Below are 27,258 nucleotides of genomic sequence, written 5' to 3'. Positions count from 1 at the left end.
GAGTAGAGGTTTGTATGTGTTAAAGCAGAGGTGTCCAAACTTCTGCCACAGAGGGCCGCACACTGAAAAATCCTATCAAGTGGGGGCCATTTTGATATTTTTCATTTTCAAAACCAATACAATATCTGTTTTTTATAACCTCTAGGGCTCCCCTCAAGTTTGGTCCTGGGTACCCGAAATGGCCATAGTCATAAGAATGTTTAGTAAAAAAACAACAACATATACATATATCATTTTTTTCTACGATTAAATCTCTAGATCAACTTCAGATCTGTCGATATGAACTATATATATATATATATATATATATATATATATATATATATATATATATATATATATATATATATATATATATATATATATATATGTATATATATATATATATATATATATATATATATATATGTATATATATATATATATATATGTATATATATACACTACTGTTCAAAAATTTGGGGTCACATTGAAATGTCCTTATTTTTGAAGGAAAAGCACTGTACTTTTCAATGAAGATAACTTTAAACTAGTCTTAACTTTAAAGAAATACACTCTATACATTGCTAATGTGGTAAATGACTATTCTAGCTGCAAATGTCTGTTTTTTTGTGCAATATCTACATAGGTGTATAGAGGCCCATTTCCAGAAACTATCACTCCAGTGTTCTAATGGTACAATGTGTTTGCTCATTGGCTCAGAAGGCTAATTGATGATTAGAAAACCCTTGTGCAATCATGTTCACACATCTGAAAACAGTTTAGCTCGTTACAGAAGCTACAAAACTGACCTTCCTTTGAGCAGATTGAGTTTCTGGAGAATCACATTTGTGGGGTCAATTAAACACTCAAAATGGCCAGAAAAAGAGAACTTCCATCTGAAACTCGACAGTCTATTCTTGTTCTTAGAAATGAAGGCTATTCCACAAAATTGTTTGGGTGACCACAAACTTTTGAACGGTAGTGTGTATATATATATATATATATATAATTTTTAAATGTTTTGCCTTTTTTGTGAAAGAAAACCCTGTTTTTTTATGGCAAAAACAACATATGCAACATTTTCCCCAAATACATTTCAAAGTGGAATTTTGTGAAGTGATTGGAACCTTAAATACAGTAGGTCAATGATTCTTAACAACATTGATTTTGATTCATTATGTTTTAAGCAATGGCGGCAGTTAAAAAAATCTCACAAAAATTTGCACGGATCCAAAAGGGCTTCTTCAGATCTATCCGTCGATTATACGTTTTTAGAATTTTTTATGGGTTTTTTGTTAGTTTTATGCTCATTTTGTCATGGAAAACTTAGTTTTTTGATGGCAAACACACAACATATGCAATATTTCCCCCTAAAAATATTTCAAAGTGGAATAATTGATGTGGAGTTATTTGGAGCCTTCAATGAGTCAATAATTCATAACAACAATGATTTTGATCCAATTTTATTTTTTGAGCATTGGCAGTTTTAAACAAAAAACAGCCTGCGTGGCAGCTTTGTGTTATTAGTCAACATTTCAACTTATTCTCGTTACATTTCACCATAATGCCCTTTTATTCCAATTTTAATTGTTTTTTTTTTGTCATGGAATTTTTTACACCACTGTGTTAAAAAGTGTTGCTCAGAGTCCTCGGTGGTAGAATAAGCATCCTTTAACAGCCTTGGCTTGCAGCTCCTTCTCAACATGTTCTGTCTTTATCTGGAAAACAAGGCCAGTGTAGGTGAGGTACGGTAAATTATCATCCGCACAAGGCTGAATCATAATCATACCATCCCCAACTGAGGGAAGAGACTGAAGGACAGTGGGATCATCAGGCCGAAGACCAAAGCTACACTAATGTGACGGATAGAAGCCACCAGCATGGTGTTCTTCTTGAAAGGTCTTGTTCTAAAAGACATAAATTGCATAATTCTTCAACACTTTAAATCAGGTGATTCAAATAAGAGTCAGCTGACCTCTCCAAGGCTGCAACCAGGAGATTAGGAACAGCAATAGCTGTGCCAAACAGCGCTGCTCTTGACCACGCAGTTTCCATCACAGCCTGAGAAAAACAACAACAAAAGTGTGCAAACAACCATCGCACAAATCGCAAACATGTCGCTTTTGCTCCTTTTTTACCTTCTTTGCTGCTGCTTTAGAGAAGCCAATGGGATTCCCATTTGAATCAAACACTTGGATTCCAGTTTCAAACTCCTCCCCTCTGACGATATATACGTTGAAGAAGGCAAGAGCAGCTGGTGGGGGACACAGCATCGAGTCATGCTCCGATATGTTTTATGTTAATTGTACCACTGGAATTTCACAGATGATGAACCTGAGAGTGGGATCGGTATGAAAAACCTGAAGAACTTCTGGACGCCAGGGTTTGTTAATCCAAGTCGGTTCACAAAAATTTGAGGAAGGGCCTGCAACCAAAAGGTGAATATTGTAATCAGAATGTCAAAAAAAATTGTTTAGTATAAGATTCAATATCAGTGCCATATCAAAAAGTACCGTAATTTCCGGACTATAAGCCGCACCTGACTATAAGCCGCACCAGCTAAATTTAGGGGAACATACAGATTGCTCCATATATAAGCCGCACCCGACTATAAGCCGCAGGGTTTTGATGTGTAATTACCGTAGTATATAGGGGTTCCTGCTACCACGGAGGGGATTGTCGGGACAGAGATGACTGTTTGGGAACGCAAAGCGTCCCATTTATTAACAATAAATCTTTCAATCATTCAATCAAACTTTCACATCTTTGACATGGCGAACAGCATTCGTGCAGAGTACAAATAATACAACGGTGCAAAGTAATACAAAGTGCTCACCTGTACGTTATCAAAATAACCAGCCTACCGGTATATGAAAAGTCAGTCTTTAATCATTGTGTCATCGTCTTCCTCCTGCGTACTAAAACCACCGAAATCCTCTTCGTCGGTGTCGGAGAAGAACAGGCCGTAAATAAGCCGCACCCTTGTATAAGCCGCAGGGACCAGAACGAGGGGAAAAAGTAGCGGCTTATAGTCCGGAAATTACGGTATATATTTTTGTCACTGTCAATGTATCATCATAGATCTGTTTATTATTGTGCATCTTACCCAGAGATGAAACATTTAAGCTTCATGAGGAGAAATAAGTTTACAGATATTTGTACACACCCCTGCACACGCTGCATACGACACCGTCCCTGCTATCAAGAGGCGCTGATTCAAATTTGCCGCTTTGCCCTGCTGGTGGGTGCAGATAAGCAGCCGAGGTATTACACATTAGTATATAGCAGTGGTTCTCAAACGTTTTTCACCAAGTACAGACTTAGAAAAAACTTGGCTCTCCAAGTACCACAACTATGACCAACAAAAAAATAAAGTAGCGTAGTAGGCCTTAGTATTCCTTAAAAACAAGGCAGAGATTGTGTTTAACAAGTGTATTTAATATTTTCGGCCACTGTAACATTACACAGTTTGAACAGTAGCACTGTGTTTGAATATTTAATTAGGGGATTTTTTTGGTGTACCACTAAATTGAGCCCGCGTACACAGTTTGAGACTCACTGGTATATAGTATATACACCTTAGTATATTAGGCCTTGGGTGAAGGTGCAAAATTGCAGTACCTTTTCTGAAGAGGAATTTCTGTTTGCGTGGTTAAAACCGGCAGTGTAACTGTGTAGTAAAAACTGCAAGGAGGTGTTTGTTAGTATCCATCAGGTGTCGCATTTATAGAAAACAGTATAATATGTCTGTACCTGCCAGAAGACAGCTGATTTGACGCTTATGTGTGGCAAAATGCTTCCAACAACCTGCAAAGCAATCAACATGTTAAAATGTACTCCAAGGAGCACCACAGCATCATGTGTGTAATGACTGGAGGCAGACGTACCAAAGGAAGGCTTAATGGCAAAAATGCTGGAAAACAAAATGTGACAAACAACAATGGCATCATCATCAAACACCAGCCATACGTGTCCACCACATTTAATATCATCAGCTATTCATTTTCTTCTCCTCATTGTTTTGCCCATGATTTATGACACAAATTGATCGTCTTCCAATAAATGCCATATTTCTAATTAAACCTCTTCGAACAAAGCTGAAATTCTACACTTCAATTTATTTCAAATCCATTGCGATGGAGCGCTAACCAGTGCCTCCACGGATTTGCTTACTTTTTGTGTGATTGTTGTGGCATAAAACTCCTGAATTCCCTGCAGCTTTTTCAGGAAGTTGCGATGTTCAGATGCTTATTTTCTTTTCAATAACTTTGAATCAGCTTGTAATTTTATGAATTTGTTAACAATATTTAGAGCAGGGGTGCCCAAACGTTTTGCCTTCAAGGACTAAAGTAAAAATGTACGTGATTTTACTTTAAGATTTTAAGTGTATAGCAGCACCATGAGTGAAGAGTTTAGACCCATGTGGCCATTTATAAGGTAGTGGAGATCCCTGTCATTCATTGATGGCTACTAGTTAGTCTTGCAAACAAGCCATCAAAGGGTTTGTGAGCTTGAAAGAGGTCATTGTCAATATGTATTGCATTTGGTAAATCATCCTGCACGTGGCGGGTTAAATAAATCGCCTCGGCGGGACAAATTTGGCCCCCGGGCCCTACTTTGGTCACCCTGTTTTAGTGTTTCTTCTAACCTGCTCAGTGGCCCTGTACTTAGAGTGTTCGCCCTGGGATTGGTAGGTTGTGAGTAACTTCAAACCCCGACCGAGTCATACCAAAAACTATAAAAATAGGACTCATTACCTCCCTGCTTGGCACTCAGCATCAAGGGTTGGAATTGGGGGTTAAATCACCAAAATGATTCCCGAGCGCGGCCACCGCTGCTGCCCACTGCTCCCCTTACCTCCCAGGGGGTGGAACAAGGGGATGGGTCAAATGCAGAGAGTAATTTCACCACACCTAGTGTGTGTGGGACACTGGGACTATCAGTGATACTTTAACTTTACATTTTTAACCTAAACCTAAAAAAACCTACAGGATTTCAACACAAATTTAAAATAAAATACTTTCATGTTTTTACTCACTTTATGCCACAGTCTTAAAGTAGACACTAGGTGGCAATAAAAGCACATATTCAGAGCTCATTGTCAAATAACTGTACTGGTTTAATCAATTATAACAAATAATAGTTCAATAATAATTTATTATCATAGAAAGCAACACCACCTGAGGCTTCCTGTTGTCTTGTTGTTCCTACTTTGTCTACACAAGAAACAAACATACGTGTTGAGTGTCGGAAAAAATGGTGATTGGCCACAATATGAAGAAGTTGGACAAAATTACGAGGGCGGACATAATTCACTGGGTTTATTTGCGTGAATTGGCGTGATCGTGACATCGCACATTTCTGGAAGCACTGGTTGAAGCAAAATGATAGAAAAACAACCTACGTCAATGTCCATATACTAGTGCAGGCAACTGTACTTTTGTTTACTTGTGCTAATTCATTCTAACAGTCCAACATCTGCAGAAAATGATCAGCTTTGTCACATTACAGTACCTGGAGGGCGGAAAAACAGTGGAAGTACAGAACCAGAATCCGCATGGACTGACGACTGTAAACAGACAAATAATTTACCTTTTTTTACATCAACATGTTATGCGCACACTTGGTGTACATCCATGGCATTAGGTCAATTAATAAAGCATTACAGGGGTAAATTATGGGTGTACTGCAGGGGTGTCCAAACTTTTTCCACTGAGGGCCGCACACGGAAAAATTAAAGCATGCGGGGGCCATTCTGATATTTTTCATTTTCAAACATAACAAAATATATAGATTTTTTTTTATTAACAATTAGGGCTCCTGGGGCCTGTAAAGGGTCTCAGTCATTAAAATGTTAAAAACAAGTCAAACTATTATTGCCTATTATATATGCCTCTTCTGTCAAAGACAACTTTGTTTTTTATAGCACAACTGAAATATGCAGTATTTCCCCCACCGCCCAAAACATTCAGAAAGCAATGTTTGATGTGAAGTAATTGGAGCCCTGAAAAGATCAATAATGCATGACACCATTGATTTTATTTTCATTATTATTTTTGATTAATCACAGTGAAAAGATAAATAAAATCCCACTAAATATCTTTGGGATCCAAAAGGTTCCCCACTCATAAAGTGATACATTTTTATTATTATTTGTTTTACTTTCAACACTTAAGTTACGAGATCAACTTCAGATATATCTGTCGATTTTACGTTTGAACTATTATTTTGTTTGTTTTATGCTCTTTTGTCAAAGAAAACTTGGATGTTTTTATATGGCAACCACACAATATATGCAATATTTTTCCACATAAAACATTTTAATGTGAAATATTTGAAGTAATTGGAGCCTTGAAGATGTCAATAATTCATTATTATAGATTTTTTGTCTTTTTTTTTTTTTTTGAGCAATGGCAAAAAAAGGAAAATAATGATAGACAAAATTTAAAAAAAACAGCCTGCATGGCAGCTTTGTATCAACATTGCAACGTTTTCTAGTTAGATTTCACCTCATTCCACTTTTTTAATGTTTTTTGGATTTTTGCAATGGCATTTCCAGAATGTGTGGCGGGCCGCTAAACAATCAGCTGCGGGCCGCAAATGGCCCCCGGGCCGCACCTTGGACACCCCTGGACTGTACTGTTTCCTCTGTACAGTATTTATCAGCTAATGCACACAGATATAGTTTGCATTACTTACAAGGGCGATGGTCCACTCATGCTCATCCTATAGGAAGAAGCAGAGGAAACATGAACAAAGTTGTGAGTGTGCAAAAAGAAGGGGTGAGCACAGAGCACGTTAAACCTCTTTGTTGACTTTCTCCCCACTTCCAAGGAGGGCGCGCACTTGTTGTATTTCAGCCTGATGGGAAGCAGGTATTTCATATCAGTTCAATGGCAATCAATCCCAACACTACTGTACTACATCTCATATACTTACATCTGTGGTGACCAGGGAGGATGGATTCAGAAGATTCGCCCAGATCTTGAAACGACTAAAGAAAGACTGAAAAAATACACAGGCAAAGTTCACCCATAAACTTGAAATCTGCAAAAAGGTGAGCTACATATAATTGGAAATCATGTCAATGAACAACTATAGGCTCAATTACCTGACCATGGCATTTCCAGTACAACAAATTGACATCCATTGCATATAATATAAAGGCTAATAATGTTCGTTACTTCGCAATTTAATAACTAAAATGAACAAAAGTCCATTGGGTAAAGTAGTGCTTCTGCCATGATGTTGAGGTCATTTTTTGAAACAACTTCCGTGGTAGGTCACGTGTTAAGGTGTCTGTTCAGGGACAATCGGAAACGTCAATGTGTCCATGTTAACAATGAGACTATACTGTAAATATTCCTTAGATTTGTGCATATAAGATTAAACTATACACATATATGTTTAGCGTACAATTACAATCTACATAGCAGTTTAATATTACATGTTATACAATGTGCAGTGTTCAACAAGCACTTGAAGGCAACTGCAATTTCCTTTTTATCTTTTTCATATATTTTTTTATTGTACGGGACATTTTGCACTGTGGTTCACTTTGCTAATACTAACTAATATTTTTTTTACAATTATAAAAGCGGTCATAATTGTTATAAGTGTTTGTGACGTATTTGCGCACTCTAACTCACTTCCGGTCTGACTCTGACATCATCCAAAATGGCAGCGAGCATTGGAAGACTCCTCAGGACGTCTGTAAGTTGATAACTTTACACAACAATGTTTTTTAATATTGTGTTCGTTTTCGTTAGTTTCGTGTGTTTATTTTATAAGTCAGTGCAATTTGTGTCCTGGCTTGCCACCGACTAATTTGTCAAAAGTAGCGAGATTGTGTTGACATGCTGCGTCACACACATTTACCGCCTCGCGAAATTTAAATGATGACATTGAAATAATTTTTGGTGTTGCACCTTTTTTCTGTGAGGTGTTAAATGGAATATATTTGTTGTACGAAGATCAAGGGCAAGTCATTTGGCGCTCATGAATAGGCTATAAAGTAGTACCTCAACTTACGAGCTTAGTTGGTTCTGTCAAAGAGGTCGTAACTTAAAACACTTGTATCTCAAATCGAAGTCCCCTCTTGCCATTAATTAAAATCACTTTAATCAGTCTTTGCCCACATCCCTGAAAACAGCACCATTATTATGACCACATGTCATTTAAAAAGTGAAACTTTTTGATGAATATTGTATGAAAAAGAATACAATACAATGTAGTACAAACAACTATACTAGTTTTATTAAGTAATGCTAGGGGTGTACGGTACACAAAAATTTTGGTTCGGTATGTACCTCTGTTTAGAGGTCACGGTCCGGTTCATTTTCGGTACAGTAAGAAAACAAGATATACATTTTTGGGTTATTTATTTACCAAATTTGCAAAATCTTCCACCAAAAATATTTTTCTTAGTGGAATATTTGATGTGAAGTAATCGGAACCTTGGATAGGTCAATAATTCATAATAACATTGATTTTGATTCAATATTATGTTTTGAGCAATGACAGTTTGAAAGAAAGAAAAAACAGCTTTGTTTTATTAGTCAACATTGCAACTTTTTCTAAATTACATTTAACCTTTAAGCTTTTTTATTTCACTTTTGTTATGTTTTTGTTTATTTTAGTAGTATTTTTAGAATGTGCCGTGGGCCTTTAAAACATTAGCTGTGGGCCGCAAATGGCCTCTGGGGCACACTTTTGACACCCCTGCTATAGATAATAAAAAATTACATCTAATAAATCTATGGATAAAAAGCAGAGCACAATTTCTTTTGTTTTTAACCCCTTCTTAACCCTGAACGTACATTGAAAATACACGCAACCCTAACTCAAAATGCCGGACATTTGAGGCATTTAAGAAACTCCGCCCTGACAGGTCCGCAAAAGAGGACATGTCCGGTGAAAATAGGACGTATGGTCATGGTCAGTCTATCGTAGCCCGGTAGCTGCTAGCATGCCGTGTGTTGTGCCTCGGTTGTATTGTTTACACAAGGTGCGTTACGCTACTTAATATGTCCATGTGGAAACTCGTTCGGTACACCTCCGAACCGAACCGGAACCCCCGTACCGAAACGGTTCGATACAAATACACGTACCGTTACACCCCTAAGTAATGCAGTAATAATGTACAGTATTTGCCTTGGAGAGTGGACTTCTACGGTATCTTCTTCCAGTTGCTTCTCTGTCAAACACCATCAGCTGCTTGTCCATAATTTCATGGATAAATGTCCGCCGTTTAGATATTATTTTAACATATTTGGCTTGCGTATGGTGCAGACTACCATGAATTGATTAACGTGGACCCCGACTTAAACAAGTTGAAAAACTTATTCGGGTGTTACCATTTAGTGGTCAATTGTACGGAGTATGTACTGTACTGTACAATCTACTAATAAAAGTTTCAATCAATCAATCAAAAACTAGCAGTGCTTTGCTCCACTTGCTTCACCAAGTCAGCAAGCTACACATTCAGTCATATTTTTTGATGATTCTTTAATTTAATTCAATGAAGATCATCCATTTCTTCTTCTCAGCACTGTCTCCCGGTCACTTTTCTACTTTCCCATGCTTCGGAAAAACAAAATGATGTCACTCCCTATAAGATAATGCTAGTGAGTAAGACCAGTGGCCTCATGTATTGACAAGACTTGCGTGGATTTCTTATTTAAAAAATGGTGTTAGCTCAAAACCAGAAAACATTGTACGCACAAACAAGTTAAAATCTATAAAAGTGTGCCCACGCGTTAATCCAAGCACATTTCTTTTGTACATCCCAATCAACGTGGATTTGAGCGCACAAATTGGAGTGGTTTAGTCAAATAAGCAAATCAGTTTCAAATCAACCATGTGTCTGAGATTTCCGCCTTGCGCAGTCAGAAAACACAAAGATAATGAGCAAGACTGCAAAAAAAGATTTTCACCAGCAATGACTCAGCGCAATCGAGTACAATTTTACACTCCAGCATGAAGCACCTCTATTGTTGCAAGTCTGTTCCCAACATTCATTCAGTGTTTTTCAACATTTTGAGCCAAGGCGCATTTTTTTCATTGAAAAAATCCGGAGGCACACCACCAGCAGAAATCATTAAAAAAAATGAAATTCAGTAGACAATACATTGTTGGATATGACTTTAAACCAGTGGTCCCCAACATTTTTGTAGCTGCGGACCGGTTAACGCTTGAAAATGTGTCCCACGGGGGGGTATGGTATTTATTTTTTTTATTTTTTTATTTTTTTTTGTCATAAAGAAATACAATCATGTGTGCTTACAGACTGTATCCCTGCAGACTGTATTGATCTATATTGATATATATTGTGTTTTTTATGTTGATTTAATAAAAAAATAAAAATAAAATACCAAAATATTTTTTAATTTAAAAAAAATAAAAATTCTTGTGCGGCTCGGTACCAATCGGTCCACGGACCGGTACCGGTCCACGGACCGGTACCGGGCCACGGACCGGTACCGGGCCACGGCCCGGTGGTTGGGGACCACTGCTTTAAACCATAACCAAGCATGCATCAATATAGCTCTTGACTCAAAGTAGGTGTACTGTCACCACCTGTCACATCACGCCTTGACTTATTTGGAGTTTATTGCTGTTTTCCTGTGTAGTGTTTTAGTTCTTGTCTTGCGCTCCTATTTTGGTGGCTTTTCCTGTTTTGTTGGTATTTTCCTGTAGCAGTTTCATGTCTTCCTTTGAGCGCTATTCCCAGCACCTACTTTGTTTTAGCAATCAAGAGTATTTCAGTTGTTGCTATCCTTCTTCGTGAGGACATTGATTGTCATGTACGGATGTACTTTGTGGACGCCGTCTCTGCTCCACACGCTGTAAGTCTTTTGTCCAGCGTTCTGTTTTTCTTCACTTTGTAGCCAGTTCAGTTCTAGTTTCGTTCTGCATAGCCATCTCTAAGCTTTAATGCCTTTTCTTAGCGGCACTCAGCTTTTGTTTATTTTTGGTTTAAGCATTAGATACCTTTTTACCTGCATGCTGCCTCCCGTTGTCGTCTTCATATTGTGATCATGACAAACCATGTTCCCGACATCTACAAAGCAATTAGCTACCTGCTGCCACCTACTGATATGGAAGAGTATTACACGGTTACTCTGCCGAGCTCCAGACAGCACAGACACTCAACAACAGCACATTTGCGGATTATAATTACTGGTTTGCAAAAAATATTTTTAACCCAATTAGGTGAAATTACATAATCTCCCATGGCACACCAGACTGTATCTCACGATACACTAGTGTGCCGCGGCACAGTGGTTGAAAAACACTGACTTGGAGTGTAAGAAGCGTGGAGTGAACCAACTGCAAGCTACATTGCTGCAATGTTGCTTCATTGCATTTGCGCATCACATAGGATCTATACATTGATCAAATGAAAAGGTTTTCTGTTGACATACACATTCGTCATATTTTGGCGAGCAATGTTTGTGCAGTCGATAGCGCCGATTACATTAGGAAAACCATCTGTTGCTGCTAATTGCGCTTTAATTCTTGCCTGGTCAGCAGTCTTGTATGAAAATGTAATACTGCTGGCTAACATGCCGATAATTTAATGTGTTTTTTGCACCACTTTGTCTGCTTTTATATCCATTTGTGTAATTGCACATAGGGGGAATGTTAATTGTTTATACACTACCGTTCAAAATTTTGGGGTCACCCTAACAATTTTGTAGAATAGCCTTCATTTCTAAGAACAACAATAGACTGTCAAGTTTCAGATAAAAGTTCTCTTTTTCTGGCCATTTTGAGCGTTTAATTGACCCCACAAATGTGATGCTCCAGAAACTCAATCTGCTCAAAGGATGGTCAGTTTTGTAGCTTCTGTAACGAGCTAAACTGTTTTCAGATGTGTGAACATGATTGCACAAGGGTTTTCTAATCATCAATTAGCCTTCTGAGCCAATGAGCAAACACATTGTACCATTAGAACAATGGAGTGATAGTTGCTGGAAATGGGCCTCTATACACCTATGTAGATATTGCACCAAAAACCAGGCATTTGCAGCTAGAATAGTCATTTACCACATTAGCAATGTATAGAGTGTATTTCTTTAAAGTTAAGACTAGTTTAAAGTTATCTTCATTGAAATGTACAGTGCTTTTCCTTCAAAAAAAGGACATTTCAATGTGACCCCAAACTTTTGAACGGTAGTGTATGTCTCTGACGTGCACATCCATTGTTCTAAGGAGTATTTGTTTGACTTTTGTTTATTTAAACAGTTAGCCAGCATCACCTCTGACTGTCGCCAAAGTATCCACACCCATTAGGTCGATTGTGATCGCGGGGGTGTGTCAGCCGATCGCAAGCCAGGCATTAAAAAAATGGACCTAAAAATAAGCGACCATCAATCTTCATGATATTCACGGTACTTGAAGATTTTGTGAGACTGCAGCGAGCTCAGTATTAAGAAAAAAAAACGACCTGCAGGAAGGCGATAAACACTTTTTATTTCAACAGACCTTCACTTTGTCATTCGAAAAGTAGCTCGCCTGCTGAAAAAGTGTGGGCACTCCTGATCCACAGCATGTAGAAATGTGCACACCACATCCATGCAGGGCTGTACAGTGCGAGCCTTTCAGTCGCATTTGCGACTAAAATAGGTTGTGCGAGTATTGTAGAAAAAAAAAATTTAGCACACGTGCAAATACAGATGTTACCCTTTTATTAGCGTTTTGCTCTTGAAATAAATCCATCCAAATTTGCTCAAACTAGAGTAACATTTTTGCCATCTGTATAACATGTTTGAAATAAACTTAAACCATAACCAAATGGACAAGTGATTGACGCGAAGGTGTCACTGATCACTCTGTGTGCATGTCCCTCCCTCCTGTGCTATGCACAGAGGTGAGCGGGGCTGCAGCTCCAAGTCTTTTGACACAGAAGAAAAAGGTCTTAATTGGAGGAACTGGTCAGTAAAAGACAAAAAAATGTTCACCACTTTAAAACTTGACACAAACTACACTGCATGCTAGTAACTACCAAGGTTGGAGGTCATATTGAACAACAAAAGGAAATAGGGAAGTAACGATATGAGAATTTCCTATCACGGTTACCAAAATGATCACAGTTATCTTTATTATGGCGGCATTGTTGAATGTGTTCAGAAAGTATATAAACACAGAAATCTTTAAAACAAGTTTTTTTTTAAAATAAAGACACACTGTTAGAAAACCCACTATTTGGCATTTTTTGTGTTTCTTATGCTTCATTGATAGTGTTTTAGTCTTAGTAATTGATCTGTTTTAAAGGCTAAGCTTTATTGTTTTAAATATTGGCTTGTACTGTAGCACCCCAAAATTGATTTAAATGAAAAGCAGGTAACAAATTTAGTTACGTCAACGAATATTTCCATTTATGGGTTAGTTTATGGGCCAAACTATATTGGGATATGAGTTTTAAACCACATCGCCCCGCCATACACTTGTGTTAGCGACAGTGCTAGCACAGTTTAGAGATGTTCTGTGTGTTTAATTGAGCGTTACAGTAGACCTTATGATGGCATTGTGTTTATATGTATGAGTGTACAAGTGTATCTTGTTTGAGTGTTAATAATGAAACTGTGATATTTAAGACATTTTGTATTGGTACTACGTTTTTTTTTTGTGCTAATAATTTTTTTCATTTAGTGAAAAAGCTAAGCCTACAGCCCAGCCATGAAGTTGACATGAGGCAGCGTTCATTTCCACGTTCAGTTCACTCTTCATACATCTCCACTTTGCCGCGAAAAAGGGCGTGCGCCAGGTTTTTGTGTGCATGCACGCTTAATACATGAGACCCCAGGTTTTTTTGGCAGACCTTATGGGGTTCACTGAGACATTTGCTACATTAACTAATGGCGGGGATGCTTGTAACTCAAATTTCTGCTTACAACTCAAAGCATAAAACCTCAAAACACTCTTAAGTTGAGGTACTGCTGTACAGGATGTTTACACCTCACAAAGATATGGATAGGCCTTGTTGATTGTTTAATTACAGATATACAAAATGTAAAAAAACCCACAAATATTTATTTTCTCATTTTCCAGGCAAGAGTTGCAGCAGTATGTCCGCATGCAGCGTCTGCAGCTGAACGCTTCACATCTGCTCCTGCGCTGCAGAGGGCCTGTTTCTCAAGCAGTACGTATAAAGTTTAGACAAGCTAATTGTAATCATGTGATTTTCTTCAATAGACTAATGGCATAAAGGAACATGTCACACAGACAAATGTGACGTTTAAAATGTCGGACTTGTCAGGCTCTTACAGATGGCCGGCAGCTGTCACTCAGCCTGCTCCTGCTTTTAAAGGGACAGCAGTCCACAACGGAGACTTCAAGGATCTGAGCCTTGCGGATTTTAAGGGCAAATACTTGGTCCTCTTCTTCTACCCACTGGACTTGTGAGTGCTGGAACATGCTCTTAAAGGGAAACTGCACTTATTTGGTATTTTGCCAATCATCCACAATCCTTGTGTGACAAGAACACACATCTTTTTATTTTATGTACATTCTAAATAGTCAAAAACTGCTGGTACGAGCCAGGTAACAATGCAGGTACCATGCAATTGGATACCTAATGGCTCTCAAGTTGGCTTTCTGCAAATGGAATGCAACGTAAAAACATCGCTAGGAAGCATTTGGCTTCCAGTTAAATTCCGCATTGAGTTTAAGATCTTAGTCCTGACATTCCGTGCGTTGCATGGTGGGGCCCCCCAGTACGTCACTGACTTGCTATGCCCCTACTCTTCAGGGCGCAGCCTCCGGTCTTCAGGCCAGGGTCTTCTAAAGATCCCAAAAACTTGTTTTAAAACCTGTGGAGACCTGGCATTCCAGTCTATAGCTCCCAGACTCTGGAACAATTAGCACCAGTCCCTCCGTGATCTTGACTGTGTTGAAACTTTTAAGAAACATTTGAAAACTTCTCTTTTTAGTAAAGCCTTTAGTTAATGCACCTTTAACTATCATTTTTAATCAACTTTGTATCCTTTTTATGATGTTGCCCCTGTTGTTTTAATTTAATTGTTTTACTTCACCTATGTTTTGCACAGCGCTTTGAGATTTTATCTGTAAAAAGCGTTTTATAAATAAAATGTACTTACTTACTTACTTACATTTTTGTATCTGAGGAGGGAGGATTATTCTGAATTTAGCAGCTCAAGGAGAGCACAAGTGCTGAAAGATACAACATCCCTTCAATCGGCATCCCAGTGAGGGCGGACATTTCAGGTCACTGCTTTATGTTCTTTGAAATATTTAACAATAGGGGTGCAACAATCTGTCGACAATAACATTTGTAGATGACAAATTTGTCGACAATAGTCGTGACGTCATCACTCTGTTTTTTTTCTGGAGGGACATAGCGGGTGAAAATGTGTAAAGTGTGCAAACATTTCCTCTTGTTTTTGTTAAAAACATGAATACCTTGCACATTTTGCAAAGTAGATCTTGCATTTATGACATGACATCTGTGATACGGGAGCATTTAAAGCGGGGGAATGTTGGACATCTGGAAGATGCAGTCTCAACTGGGTGAGTTAGCTTGTACCTTGCTATCTAGCTAACAAGTGTGAGACCTTTTCATTTTGTCAAAGTCCGCCAGCTAAACGTTGTCTTAATCAATTCAAGTCAATTTGCAACGCAGTGCAATGAGGAAAGGCACAATAACATCACACACAAAACATGAGGCACCGATGAGCTGGGGTCATAAGATTGAACATACAATCCATTAGATAGCTAGAATGTTAAGTAATACAATTATGTACATTGAGTCTATTAGATTCAGAAGTTAATAATACACCAGTGTGCCGCTTTTTAAACACATCACTAAATATATGTTTCTTTTTGAACAAGTTGGATAGTTTTGGTGTTTTATCGTTTTGACACTCAGCATCAAGGGTTGGAATTGGGGGTTAAATAACCAAAAATGATTCCCGGGCGCGGCCACTGCTGCTGCTCACCGCTCCCTTCACCTCCCAGGGGGTGATCAAGGGTGATGGGTCAAATGCAGAGGATAAATTCACCACACCTAGTGTGTGTGTGTGCTTGTGACTATCATTGGAACTTAAACTTTTTTTATTGCTGCTATTTTAACTGCCTTTTAGATACTTTGTTCTTTAAGCACTTTGCCTGTCCTTGTTTTTGAGTGGACTAAAGTGTAATAGTTATTTTTATTTTGTAACAGCCGAATGAGAATTAAATATTTATAAATTAATGAGTCATCTTTGTTGTTCGTGATTACATGTCTAAAATATCTTAAGATGAATTTAAAAGTCGATAGCTAAACGTGCAGTCTTTATAATCCGATTAATCGTTAATATAGTTGGTTATGAGTCGACTATCAAAGTAGTAGTTAGTTGCAGCCATATTAAAAATAGCGCTGCATGAATAACACTCCAAGGCTCTCTCGAAGTTTGCCATTAGTGGTTGGCAACACTAAATTTGCCCTAGTGTGTGAATGTTGTCTGTCTATCTGTGTTGGCCCTGCGATAAGGTGGCGACTTGTCCAGGGTGTATCCCGCCTTCCGCCTGAATGCAGCTGAGATAGGCTCCAGCACCCCCGTGACCCCAAAAGAGACAAGCGGTAGAAAATGGATGGGATGGGTAGCAAACACAGAAAGGGTTCTCTTTGTTGTTATCCTTAAAATGAGCAAAATACTGTAAATACTACATGCTGTTATGAATGTGCCTGTTACTTCATTACATACTTACAGCATTCATATAAAACTGTTTCATAGGCGTGTCCACATTACCTTCATTATTACTAGCAGTTTTTTACTATTTTGAACTCACAGAATATAAAAAGACGTGTTCTTGTCTTACGTAAAGAAAAAAAGGTGCTGTTCCTCTTGAAAAATACGAAACATTTGCCATTGTATGCATTCTAAAAATTGCAACTCAACAAAAAATATATTTTAAAAGTCTAGTCCTTCTGGTATATTCACTGTTCCAAATAGTTCATGTTCTTTACATTTATTTGAGAAGGTGTTTGGAAATTAAAATCAGGTCAACCAGCATCTGTGAACAAAACGTTGTAGCTCCATATTCATTTCTGTAGTTCAGCAAAGATGTAAGACTGCAAAAAAGTGTAATGGTACACCATGTTTCCACTGCAGCACCTTTGTGTGTCCAACTGAGATCATTTCCTTCAGCGACAAGGCCAGCGAGTTCCATGACATCAACTGTGATGTAGTGGGCGTGTCTGTGGACTCTCATTTCACACACCTGGCATGGACCAACACTGCTCGTAAAGTACGCTTCAATACAACGCACACATTTCAACCTGGTGTCAGTGGGGGGGCTTTTAGTGTTAGTTGGTGCATTTTGTGTCCCATTGTTATGGTTGTTTTTTTCTCTCTTGGCAGGCAGGAGGCTTAGGGAAGATTCACATCCCTTTGCTCTCAGATCTCAACAAGCAGATATCAAGAGACTACGGTGTGCTACTGGAGGGCCCAGGCATCGCATTGAGGTAATAATTCTCTATTTTAGCTTGACTTGTACTGTTAAATGTTTCAAAGGTCAAATTATATTTTATAAATAATTACGTCTTATTGACGTCCCACTGGGGTGAGTTTTCCTTGCCCGTATGTGGGCTATGTACCGAGGATGTCGTTGTGGCTTGTACAGCCCTTTGAGACACTTGTGATTTAGGGCTATATAAATAAACATTGATTGATTGATTGATTGACGTCTTTAAGGGCAACTGCAGTTTTTTGGGGGGGAATTTTGCCTATCGTTCAAGACAAAACATTTTTTTATTTTTTTTTGCATTTTAACTTGTAAAAATTGGCTCGTTCTTGGTGGCTGGCAATGCAGCTAAATATAGCAATCCATTTCACCTCTAAGTCACTTTAAAAATGCATCCAAAAACCGCGAACAATACTTAATTTGCGTTTCGTAACCTGTATAATAACCAAGCTGTGGTGACATTCTTGTTGTAAGAGCAAACACTGAGGAACTCTTTTTGTAGCGTAGACACACATCGGCTTGCAATGGCAAGCTACGGCATTGGCCGTAAGCCAACTACGGCAAGAGATAATCTAGCATTTGTCAGCAGCTGAATTGCTTTTGAGTTTGTAATGCACAACACAATGCAATAGGACACCACTTTGTACTGACTGAAAAACATGAACAATCATAACGTATATGCATATACACACACACACATATATGCGTGCATATTTGTGTGTATATGCATATACGTGTATACATCTTTACGTATGTGTGTGTGTATATAGCATAAATAAATAAAAAAACAGGGTTTTGAAGTCTTTGAAGGCTACAACTGTGACTCCCATTTGCCACATTTTGCAAGCATTTTTAATCATATTTAGATTCCTAAAAAAAAAGTTGTCTCATGATTATGAATGATAGGAAAAATTCCTAAAAAAGTACAGTTCCTCTTAAAGGTCCCATAATTGTGGCTGTCTGTATGGATTTTAGAGTTTAAAAGTGCTTTAAAGGCCTACAGAAACCCACTACTACCGACCACGCAGTCTGATAGTTTATACATCAATGATGAAATCTTAACATTGCAACACATGCCAATACGGCCGGGTTAACTTATAAATTGCAATTTTAAATTTCCCGGGAAATCTCCGGCTGAAAACTTCTCGGTATAATGACGTTTGCGCGTGACGTCACGGGTTGAAGCAGACATTTTGGAATAGCACGGTGGCCAGCTTAAGTCTGTTTTCACCACATAATTCCACAGTATTCTGGACATCTGTGTTGGTGAATCTTTTGCAATTTGTTCAATTAACAATGAAGACTGCAAAGAAGAAAGCTGTAGGTGGGATCGGTGTATTAGCGGCTGGCTACAGCAACACAACCAGGAGGACTTTGAGTTGGATAGCAGACGCGCTACCGTGAGTACAGCTTTGGCTTCCAAACATTTGATCGCTTGCCCGTACGTGCGTGGCGCTATGTGCATGTCACGTCTGTAACTTTGGGGAAATATATGTTTCTTGCCGACTCTGATGGCGGCCGGGGTGTCGTCGAAAGCTACAACGCCGTCCGCCGCTGTCCTCACCTGTCGGGGTTGACTTCCTCCGTCTCCGGGCCGCCGACCGCACCGATCATCGTGAAGTCCTTCGTCGCGCCGTCGATCGCTGGAACGCAGGTGAGCACGGGTGTTGATGAGCAGATGAGGGCTGGCGTAGGTGGAGAGCTAATGTTTTTAGCATAGCTCTGTCGAGGTCCCGTAGCTAAGTTAGCTTCAATGGCGTCATTAGCAACAGCATTGCTAGGCTTAGCCAGGCGGTACAGCATTAACCGTGTGGTTACAGGTAGTATTGTTGATCTTCTGTCTATCCTTCCAGTCAGGGGCTTATTTCTTCTGTTTCTATCTGCAGTTAAGCCCGATGCTATCACGTTAGCTCCGTAGCTAAAGTGCTTCGCCAATGTATTGTCGTGGAGATAAAAGTCACTGTGAATGTCCATTTCGCGTTCTCGACTCTCATTTTCAAGAGGATATAGTATCCGAGGTGGTTTAAAATACAAATCCGTGATTCACAATAGAAAAAGGAGAAAGTGTGGAATCCAATGAGCCCTTGTACCTAAGTTACGGTCAGAGCGAAAAAAGATACGTCCTGCACTGCACTCTAGTCCTTCACTCTCACTTTCCTCATACACAAATTTTCATCCTCGCTCAAATTAATGGGGTAATCGTCGCTTTCGGTCCGAATCGCTCTCGCTGCTGGTGTAAACAATGTGCAAATGCGAGGAGCCCTTCAACCTGTGACGTCACGCTACTTCCGGTACAGGCAAGGCTTTTTTATCAGCGACCAAAAGTTGCGAACTTTATCGTCAATGTTCTCTACTAAATCCTTTCAGCAAATATATGGCAATATCGCAAAATGATCAAGTATGACACATAGAATGGATCTACTATCCCCGTTTGAATAAGAACATTTAATTTCAGTAGGCCTTTAAGTAAAGTTTTGTGTGTCTGTAGCTTTAATGCTAAATATCAGCGTGTCTCTACGACAGCTTGTAGCTCGCTACTGTGCATTTTATCCACTTCTTGCATGTAAATTTTACCTCTGCATTATTAAAGTCCAGGTAATGGCTGCAATAAGGTTGTATCAAACAACGAAACATTATCGAGTGCGGAGGACACAGACGTAAGCAACTTTAATATAGCGATGTGAGCTACAGCGCTAACATTACACCCATGTTTAACTATCTCATGCTCGGTTAGCCTGGAAAAAATAAAATTAATAGTGTTCATGCCTGTAGCAGAGTTCTAGGTTTTGTTTTAAGACATGTGGCAAAGCCTGATTTGTTTGTCCCAAAGTTGTCATACTTGAATTTGTGGGCATATACAAAGGGCTGGTTCATCCAACTAGCCACGAGAAGGGAGGTTTTTCATTCATCATGTCATGAAACATTTCAAAAAGTATTTCAGTGCCTTGTCTCTGAAAAGTGAGGTAGATGCTAGATTTCACTCACATTGAATGCCTAAAAATAGGCACCAGAGACACACATTTACTGTTAGAACATCATTAAAAAGTCACTTTTACAAAATAGGGGAACCTTTTTTCACTTTCTGGACATTGGCAGTGTTATTACTACCTCTGCCAAGCAAGCAATGTTTTTTGTTTTGTTTTTTCATTTGTTTTCTGTCAGCTTTAAGGTTGGCCATTTTTACATTGTTTATACTTAGGTGTTAACTTTCTCTCAGGGGCCTGTTTATCATCGACCCAAACGGCGTGGTGAAGCACATGAGCGTTAACGACCTGCCGGTGGGTCGTTGTGTGGAAGAGACACTACGTCTTGTGAAAGCGTTCCAGTTCGTGGAGGCCCACGGCGAGGTGTGTCCGGCCAGCTGGACCCCCAAGTCACCGACAGTGAGTGGGCAATATTCAAAACCATTACTGCTGAGCTCTGTTTAAAAGTGAAATCTTTCTTCTTTGCATTTCAGATTAAACCAACCCCTGAAGGATCTAAAGAGTACTTTAACAAAGTTAATTGATTGTGAAGAACTACTAAAAGTCCATGCAATAAAATTAATGTAGTTGTATGCACTGAGACATGGATCTTTATAATAAATGATAATATAGTGCCAATTATATACTTGTTGGTCTTTGTGGGTTTTTTAAGACAAAAAAGCTCAAGCACCAAGTCCTGTACATAAACGTGTTTTATTTCCTCTTTTTACAAGTTAATATGCAGGTTGAAAATGTCTCATGATTTGTACACAACATGGTGCCAAAATCAACTTGAGTGGGGAAGAACTGGAAATGAGAAGGCAGGACAAGGAAACGTACTGTATTTACACAAAACCTGGGAGGGAAATAAAACCTTAGAAAGACTCTGCAGTGTGTGGTTATGAAAACATTTAGTCAAGTGTTCTTAATCATTTTGTACAGTTTGTCTGTGGAAACACAGCTCAATCCTTTGGACGTTCACACTTGTCGTGTGGGGGAAATGGCTTACCACAAGTTGCCGAGCCTTTTTAAAGCTTTTAATATGTAAATCAGTAGGTGGGTCTAATCAGGCCAGTACCCTTATAATGTGAGATCCATGCTGCCAGTGAATCATTTTGACAAGGCCATGGTTTGAAAATGTCATGCAATTTCAGGCAAGATGAAACAGCGCCACCAGCCCCGCCCCAAACCAACAAAACCTACCTTTTTGTTTTTAGCGGATTCATTAAAAAAAACAAAAAATAACCACCCTGTAGTAAATCTGTACAACGAAAATACATTTGGGATCTACACCTAAAGGTACATTAAGGTTATATACACTTCCCCGATACATATATTATCTTTACATGTGGACTTCATTTAACCCCAACCATTAAGAAAACAAGACTAAACCCAGGAAATAGGATCACATCAAATGACCATTTAAAAGTCTTACTGTACCTCGACCTCAGGCCTTCGGTTCTTTACAACAGCAGGACGTCAACTTCGCAACTGCATGGATCACTACTGTAACGGGAGAATTTAGAACGGCCAAAATGGGGGACAACACCTTTTTTTGTAGCAGGAGTAAATGGGAAGGAATTACTGTACTAACATTACTGAGAGCGGGCTTCAAGAATATAAAATAGAACTCAAGTCAGAATATGGGCACAAAGCCAACTCTCCAGTATTCTTACAGGATAGAACAAAGGCGGTCAACATACTTAGGCCTCTTCACTGAAGAGAGCTGCACAGTTCCATCCACAAACATGTACGTCGTCGGGTCTCGGGTGGGACTGGGTGGAAGAGAAGCCGTGTGAGCCTTAAACATTTTGCCCCCCAACATTCCTTAATGTGAAAGCGACTGATAATAAAAACAGAACCTTTGCGTCTGTTCACTTCTGTGTTGCGGAGTTGAAATTCATTCAGAAAATGGAAAACTACATTGTACAAAGTGAGATTCTCACAATCTCTTTGCAAGAAGGAAAAACTATTAAAGAATGTTGTGTGCCGGCCGTCTTCCAGGATACACGCGGGCAACTCCACCATGGTGATCATCCACCCTTTTGGTGCTGCTTTAGTCTATTTTGACGTTTGTGTAGATCTTCCTCACGAAGGCACTTGTTCCCATGTATCCAACCGCACCTGCGAAACACACATTCGGTCAAAGTCCCTCCAATGAGATTTGATTATAGGCACACGCATTACAAAATTAACACTAAACAAATGATATCTATTGAAGGGATCAGCCACCAATCAATATCGGTAAGGCTGCACAATTAATCACGGTTTTGGCTGCTGCAATTAAATGAGGGTGATCGTCGACTATATTAATAATTAAAAAAACAGGCTGCGCTGCATATCAAATGAACTACTTTCACAACCACCGCGGCAAAGGAAAGCCCAATGAAGAGGCTCCTGCGTCCACACAAGAGCCATTGTGTATGAGCACAGAGCTCCATCACCATGCTGAACTTCATATTATTATTATTAACAGTAACAACTTTTCTCGGCTGCTGCAGCCAAGCGCTTCATTTCACTGGCATCACATCCGTGGAGTCTCAGCATGCATTAAAGATCGCACTGCTGTTAAGAGTTGTCAGTGAAGCAAAGCTTGTGTATCTGATGTGAGAGGTACCGCTCCTATTTATTTTTATTGGCCAAACTGCTGCACCTAACCACATTGTCTTGTGTTATTTGACTTTATCTTCATTGGCCAAACTGCTTTGTGTTTTAAATTGATATGAAAAGGTGTTTTTTATTTTTTTTTACAGTATTAGTTTTTTTCATGCCACAAAGTTAATACTTAAAAAAAAAAAAAACAGTTAATGTGAATAGAGTGTTTTTGAATGTTTTGCGGTATAATGTCTGCTCAAACTCTTCATGGATCTGTCCTGTTATAAATTCAGTATGTGTCCCCCAATCTTTAAACTCTTGCTTGCACAACAAGCTGGTCTGCTTGTCTCCTTAGGGGTTGCACTCGCAGGACCGACAGCTAGTCATTGTGCTGCCAAATAAATGGGACAATGACAAAGTAGGATTAACTCCAAATTCTTCAGGATAACCTAAAATCATCAGCCCGGAGGTTGGGTCTTGGTCGCAGTTGGGTGTTCCAACAGGACAATGACCCCAAACACACGTCAAAAGTGGTAAAGAAATGGCTAAATCAGGCTAGAATTAAGGTTTTAGAATGGCCTTCCCAAAGTTCTGACTTAAACGTGTGGACAATGCTGAAGAAACAAGTCCATGTCAGTAAACAAACACATTTAGCTGAACTGCACCAATTTTGTCAAGAGGTGTGGTCAAAAATTCAACCAGAAGCTTGTGGATGGCTACCAAAATGCCTTGTTGCAGTGAAACTTGCCAAGGTACATGTAACCAAATATTAACATTGCTGTATGTATACTTTTGACCCAGCAGATTTTATCAAAATTTTCAGTAGAACCATAATAAATTCATAAAAGAACCAAGCTTGGTGAATGTTTTTTGTGACAAACAAGTATGTGCTCCAATCACTCTATCACAAAAAAATAAAAGTTGTAGAAATTATTGGAAACTCAAGACAGCTATGACATTATGTTCTTTACAAGTGTATGTAAACTTTTGACCACGACTGTATGTCAAGCATGAGTGTCCAATTGATGACGCACTGGCCATTCGCGGAATGTGAAGATGTGTAGATGTATAATAAATTCACAAATGAAAAGATGGAGCCTATAAAAAAAGAAGTACCGTAAATTCCGGGCTATAACCCACTACTTTTTTCCTACGCTTTGAAACCTGCGGCTTAAAAAAAACGGTGCAACTAAAAGGATTTTTCTTCGCTCACGCCCATAATGCAAATAGCGTATTTTCCGCACTATAAGGCGCACCTAAAAACCTCCAATTTTGTCAAAAGCTGACAGTGCGCCTTATAATCCGGTGCGCCTTATATATGGACCAATATTGAGCCTCCAACAGGTAAAAGTTTCAATCAATCAATCGCAACTACGGTAAGCAGCCGCCGACTTAATTTTCCCCCGTAGAAGAAGAAGAAGCGTGCGGTGCATGCTGGGATATATGACTGCGCGAGGCATGCCGTTTCCTTTCCATTTGTTCGTTTATGTAAAGACCCCAAAATGGCTCCTATTAAGAGACACGCTTACGACGCAGAGTTTAAACTTAAGACGATCAGTCACGCAGTAGAACACGGGAATAGAGCAGCAGCAACACTGACTCGATTAATGACGACTTCGACGAGATGGAGCCGGGCATGTTGGATGCCGTATTCGCCCAACTGTTTAATTCGGACACTGAAGAAGAAGAATTCGAGGGATTCGTGGATGAGGTGTAACTTCATAAAGTGAGCTTTACAAGTTTATGTTGTGTGTTGTGTTGTGTGACATTAACGTTTGAGCAACGTTGAGTTATTGATATATTGTTATTGCTCTGCACTATTTCGAGTGTTACTATATTGTGATTGCACTAACGTTTGATTTACTGTAACAGTATCACTGTTTTTTATGTGTTTATTGAATCAGGGAAATGTTCCCCACCACTATGTGATATAAATGTTGCACTACATGTTATACCTTGCTGTTGTTAAAAGATAAACAAAACACCACGTCACTGACTTTACCTCGGGGAAAATAATAAAACAGCTGTTTATTCATTTTGGGAGTGAACAGAGTTGTCAGAATGCTGGTTTGTAATCTATTAATAAGGTTTGACTGACCTATCTGACTGTTGTGTTGACATTCCCTTTAGCGCAGCTCCATCTAATGGATGCATAACGTAACCCCAGCCTCTACTGTAGCGTCTATTCTATGCGCCTAATAATGCGGTGCGCCTTATATATGAACAAAGTTTTAAAATATGCCATTCATTAAAGGTGCGCCTTATAATCCGGTGCGCCTTATAGTGCGGACAATACAGTAGTTAAAAAACACAAAGACACTGAAAAGGTGTGTTATTGTTTGTGCTATGGTGCCATCTTTTGGAAGAGTTCGCTCACTGATTGGGGGTGAACGTCTAGTATTTTTTTCTGTTTAGTGCTTTCAACTTAGACTTAAGACTTAGACAAACTTTAATGATCCACAAGGGAAATTGTTCAACACAGTAGCTCAGTTACAATGATGGAAAGGACAATGCAGGTATAAATAGACTAATATAGCTATAAAAAAAATCTAACATATATACGAATATATACATAATATGTGTACAGAGTAATGTATATACAGAAGTACAAGTGCCGTCTTCTAGTTGTCCATAGCGTTCCTACTCATATGGTTTCTTCATTCATCACTCCAAGCAACGTTTTGTCAGTTTCATAATATAGCTAAAACTATTCATACTTACTAAACCGTCCGATGTGTGATGTCTGCGGGAGTGTTTTCATGCATATTTGTACATGCTATCGTAATGTAATCAAGCTAGCATTGTTTGTGCCAGCTGATATGCTAACATGTTTATGAGTGTCTGTGTTAGTATTATTAACTTAAAATGGCATTCTTTTTGTATTGTTTCAGTTTCACAAATTCCTCAGTAAATTCACCAAAATGTCACGGTGGAGTTATTGAGTCTGTTTAACTGATTGAAAAGCTAGCTTCCGCAGCTAGTGGGTCCAAGACAATGACTTCTATTTTGTTTGTTTAGCCGTTTTACTTACTTACAAAAAAATAAGAGTTGTAAAAATGATTGGAAACTCAAGACAGCCATGACATTATTTCCTTTACAAGTGTATGTAAACTTTTGACCACGACTGTACATATATATATACATATATACATATATTTACAAACATATCATATACATATACTTTGGAGCGTTTAGACTGGCAAATCCGGTATGTGTCACTTGAGGGCAAAACAGATTTGCTGTGCATTCTAAACCGGGCCATAGTATATGGAAAAATATTTTTCATAAAAAATTTAGTGGGTGCGGCTTATATACCGGTGAGCTGTATAGTCCGGGAAATACGGTAGTCATTAGGGCTAAATGTACACAAATTAAGCGGGACTGACCACACATGATTCCAAGAGCAGTACTGAACACAGCCATGTAACCAAAGTAGAAGGACGTCTGGAACAACCCGTACATCCTGAAATACACCAAAGAAAATCAGCTGTACAATTTGGTTTTACAAAAAATGTCTGGTAGAAGCCAAATAAAATTCTAAAAGAAACTCACTTTGTTTTGAAGAAATAGTAGTAAAATGAGTACATGTAAACGTAAACTGCGGTGGATGCAGCAGAAAGAAAGCTTGTCCATTGCCTGGAAAGGAGAAACATGCAATGTTATGTTTAACATAAAAAATAAAAACATGTAAATACCAAAAAGTGCTTACCATCTGTAGTCTTCAGCATTGAGCAGGAAGTATGTGCACACAATGGTGACACACACTGTCACAATGCAAAGAATGACCAGGACCAGCATCATGAAGCCGTACACATAATAGATTTTATAGGCCCAGAAAGATGTGAAGATGAAGTACCTGATAAGCAAGGGAAGTCTAGTTGTGTAAAGATGAACAGAAAATAATGTAGCTTCTTTCACAATGTTTACGTACATTTCAATGAAAATGGAGCCGAAAGGAAGGATTCCACCGAGGCACACGATGACGGCTGGCTCCATAAACCTAACAGCACAAAAATTCCCACACATGGTATATTGCGTTTGAAATTACAAAGAGGGAAGAAACTGGTTTGAAAATCAACGCAAAGTTACTTATTTCCCAAGGGGAACATGTGACAGAATTGCTGGGGAGTTGCAAACATTAATAAAAAAACTGAACGGTCACTGCCCTTCCCAGTCAGTGGCTCTTCTCTAGCAGTGGCACTTGATAACACAGGTTATGTCCCAATCCCAAGGAAGTTGGCACACTTAC

At 38.9% G+C, this 27,258-nt stretch overlaps 3 protein-coding genes across 4 annotated transcripts in view; 1 reads left to right on the top strand and 2 right to left on the bottom strand.

Moving 5' to 3' along the window:
- Nucleotides 1-1,428: 1,428 nt before the first annotated feature.
- On the bottom strand, nt 1,429-7,295 carry sfxn4 (sideroflexin 4). 2 transcript variants are annotated; one of them, XM_062058683.1, is made up of 14 exons: nt 7,094-7,295; nt 6,922-6,987; nt 6,787-6,843; nt 6,682-6,708; nt 5,497-5,551; nt 3,870-3,895; nt 3,736-3,789; nt 3,604-3,666; nt 3,149-3,217; nt 2,317-2,407; nt 2,121-2,236; nt 1,958-2,043; nt 1,772-1,889; nt 1,429-1,700 (listed from the first exon to the last, which is right to left on the bottom strand). In XM_062058683.1, the coding sequence occupies exons 1-14, from the start codon at nt 7,130-7,132 to the stop codon at nt 1,623-1,625; spliced, it is 945 nt and encodes a 314-aa protein (XP_061914667.1). In that variant the 5' UTR covers nt 7,133-7,295; the 3' UTR covers nt 1,429-1,622. The 2 variants fall into 2 exon arrangements, with proteins under 2 accessions (XP_061914667.1, XP_061914666.1); XM_062058682.1 differs by having other exon boundaries at nt 3,149-3,220; nt 7,094-7,292.
- Nucleotides 7,296-7,604: 309 nt separating this feature from the next.
- Nucleotides 7,605-21,058, top strand: prdx3 (peroxiredoxin 3). Its single transcript, XM_062058681.1, has 7 exons — nt 7,605-7,695; nt 14,038-14,128; nt 14,246-14,387; nt 17,100-17,235; nt 17,349-17,452; nt 20,669-20,834; nt 20,909-21,058. The coding sequence occupies exons 1-7, from the start codon at nt 7,660-7,662 to the stop codon at nt 20,957-20,959; spliced, it is 726 nt and encodes a 241-aa protein (XP_061914665.1). The 5' UTR covers nt 7,605-7,659; the 3' UTR covers nt 20,960-21,058.
- Nucleotides 21,059-21,109: 51 nt separating this feature from the next.
- The window catches only part of tm9sf3 (transmembrane 9 superfamily member 3), a 43,933-nt gene continuing 37,784 nt past the window's right edge, over nt 21,110-27,258 (bottom strand). Inside the window, exons 11-15 of the mRNA XM_062058680.1 lie at nt 26,941-27,009; nt 26,719-26,865; nt 26,562-26,645; nt 26,396-26,472; nt 21,110-22,538 (exon numbers count right to left, since the gene is read on the bottom strand). Coding sequence (XP_061914664.1) covers nt 22,471-22,538; nt 26,396-26,472; nt 26,562-26,645; nt 26,719-26,865; nt 26,941-27,009 — 445 coding nt within the window. The 3' untranslated portion in view covers nt 21,110-22,470. The remainder of the gene's footprint in view (nt 22,539-26,395; nt 26,473-26,561; nt 26,646-26,718; nt 26,866-26,940; nt 27,010-27,258) is intronic.

This window comes from Entelurus aequoreus, linkage group LG09 (genome assembly GCF_033978785.1).
Source record: "Entelurus aequoreus isolate RoL-2023_Sb linkage group LG09, RoL_Eaeq_v1.1, whole genome shotgun sequence".
Lineage (NCBI taxonomy): Eukaryota > Metazoa > Chordata > Actinopteri > Syngnathiformes > Syngnathidae > Entelurus > Entelurus aequoreus.
The sequence above is the reverse complement of the archived record's forward strand: the minus strand, read 5'-3'. Positions and strand labels throughout refer to the sequence as shown.

Excerpts from the sequence above, each read along its gene's own strand:
- sfxn4 (XM_062058682.1), bottom strand. The coding sequence starts at position 7,132 with ATGGATGTCAATTTGTTGTACTGGAAATGCCATGGTCAG. Across the intron at positions 6,709-6,786 it reads GGGAGAAAGTCAACAAAGAG|GATGAGCATGAGTGGACCAT; the intron begins GTTTAACGTGCT and ends TTCTTCCTATAG. Across the intron at positions 2,408-3,148 it reads CGTATGCAGCGTGTGCAGGG|GCCCTTCCTCAAATTTTTGT; the intron begins GTGTGTACAAAT and ends TTTTGGTTGCAG.
- prdx3 (XM_062058681.1), top strand. The coding sequence starts at position 7,660 with ATGGCAGCGAGCATTGGAAGACTCCTCAGGACGTCT. Across the intron at positions 7,696-14,037 it reads GAAGACTCCTCAGGACGTCT|GCAAGAGTTGCAGCAGTATG; the intron begins GTAAGTTGATAA and ends CTCATTTTCCAG. Across the intron at positions 17,236-17,348 it reads GGACCAACACTGCTCGTAAA|GCAGGAGGCTTAGGGAAGAT; the intron begins GTACGCTTCAAT and ends CTCTCTTGGCAG.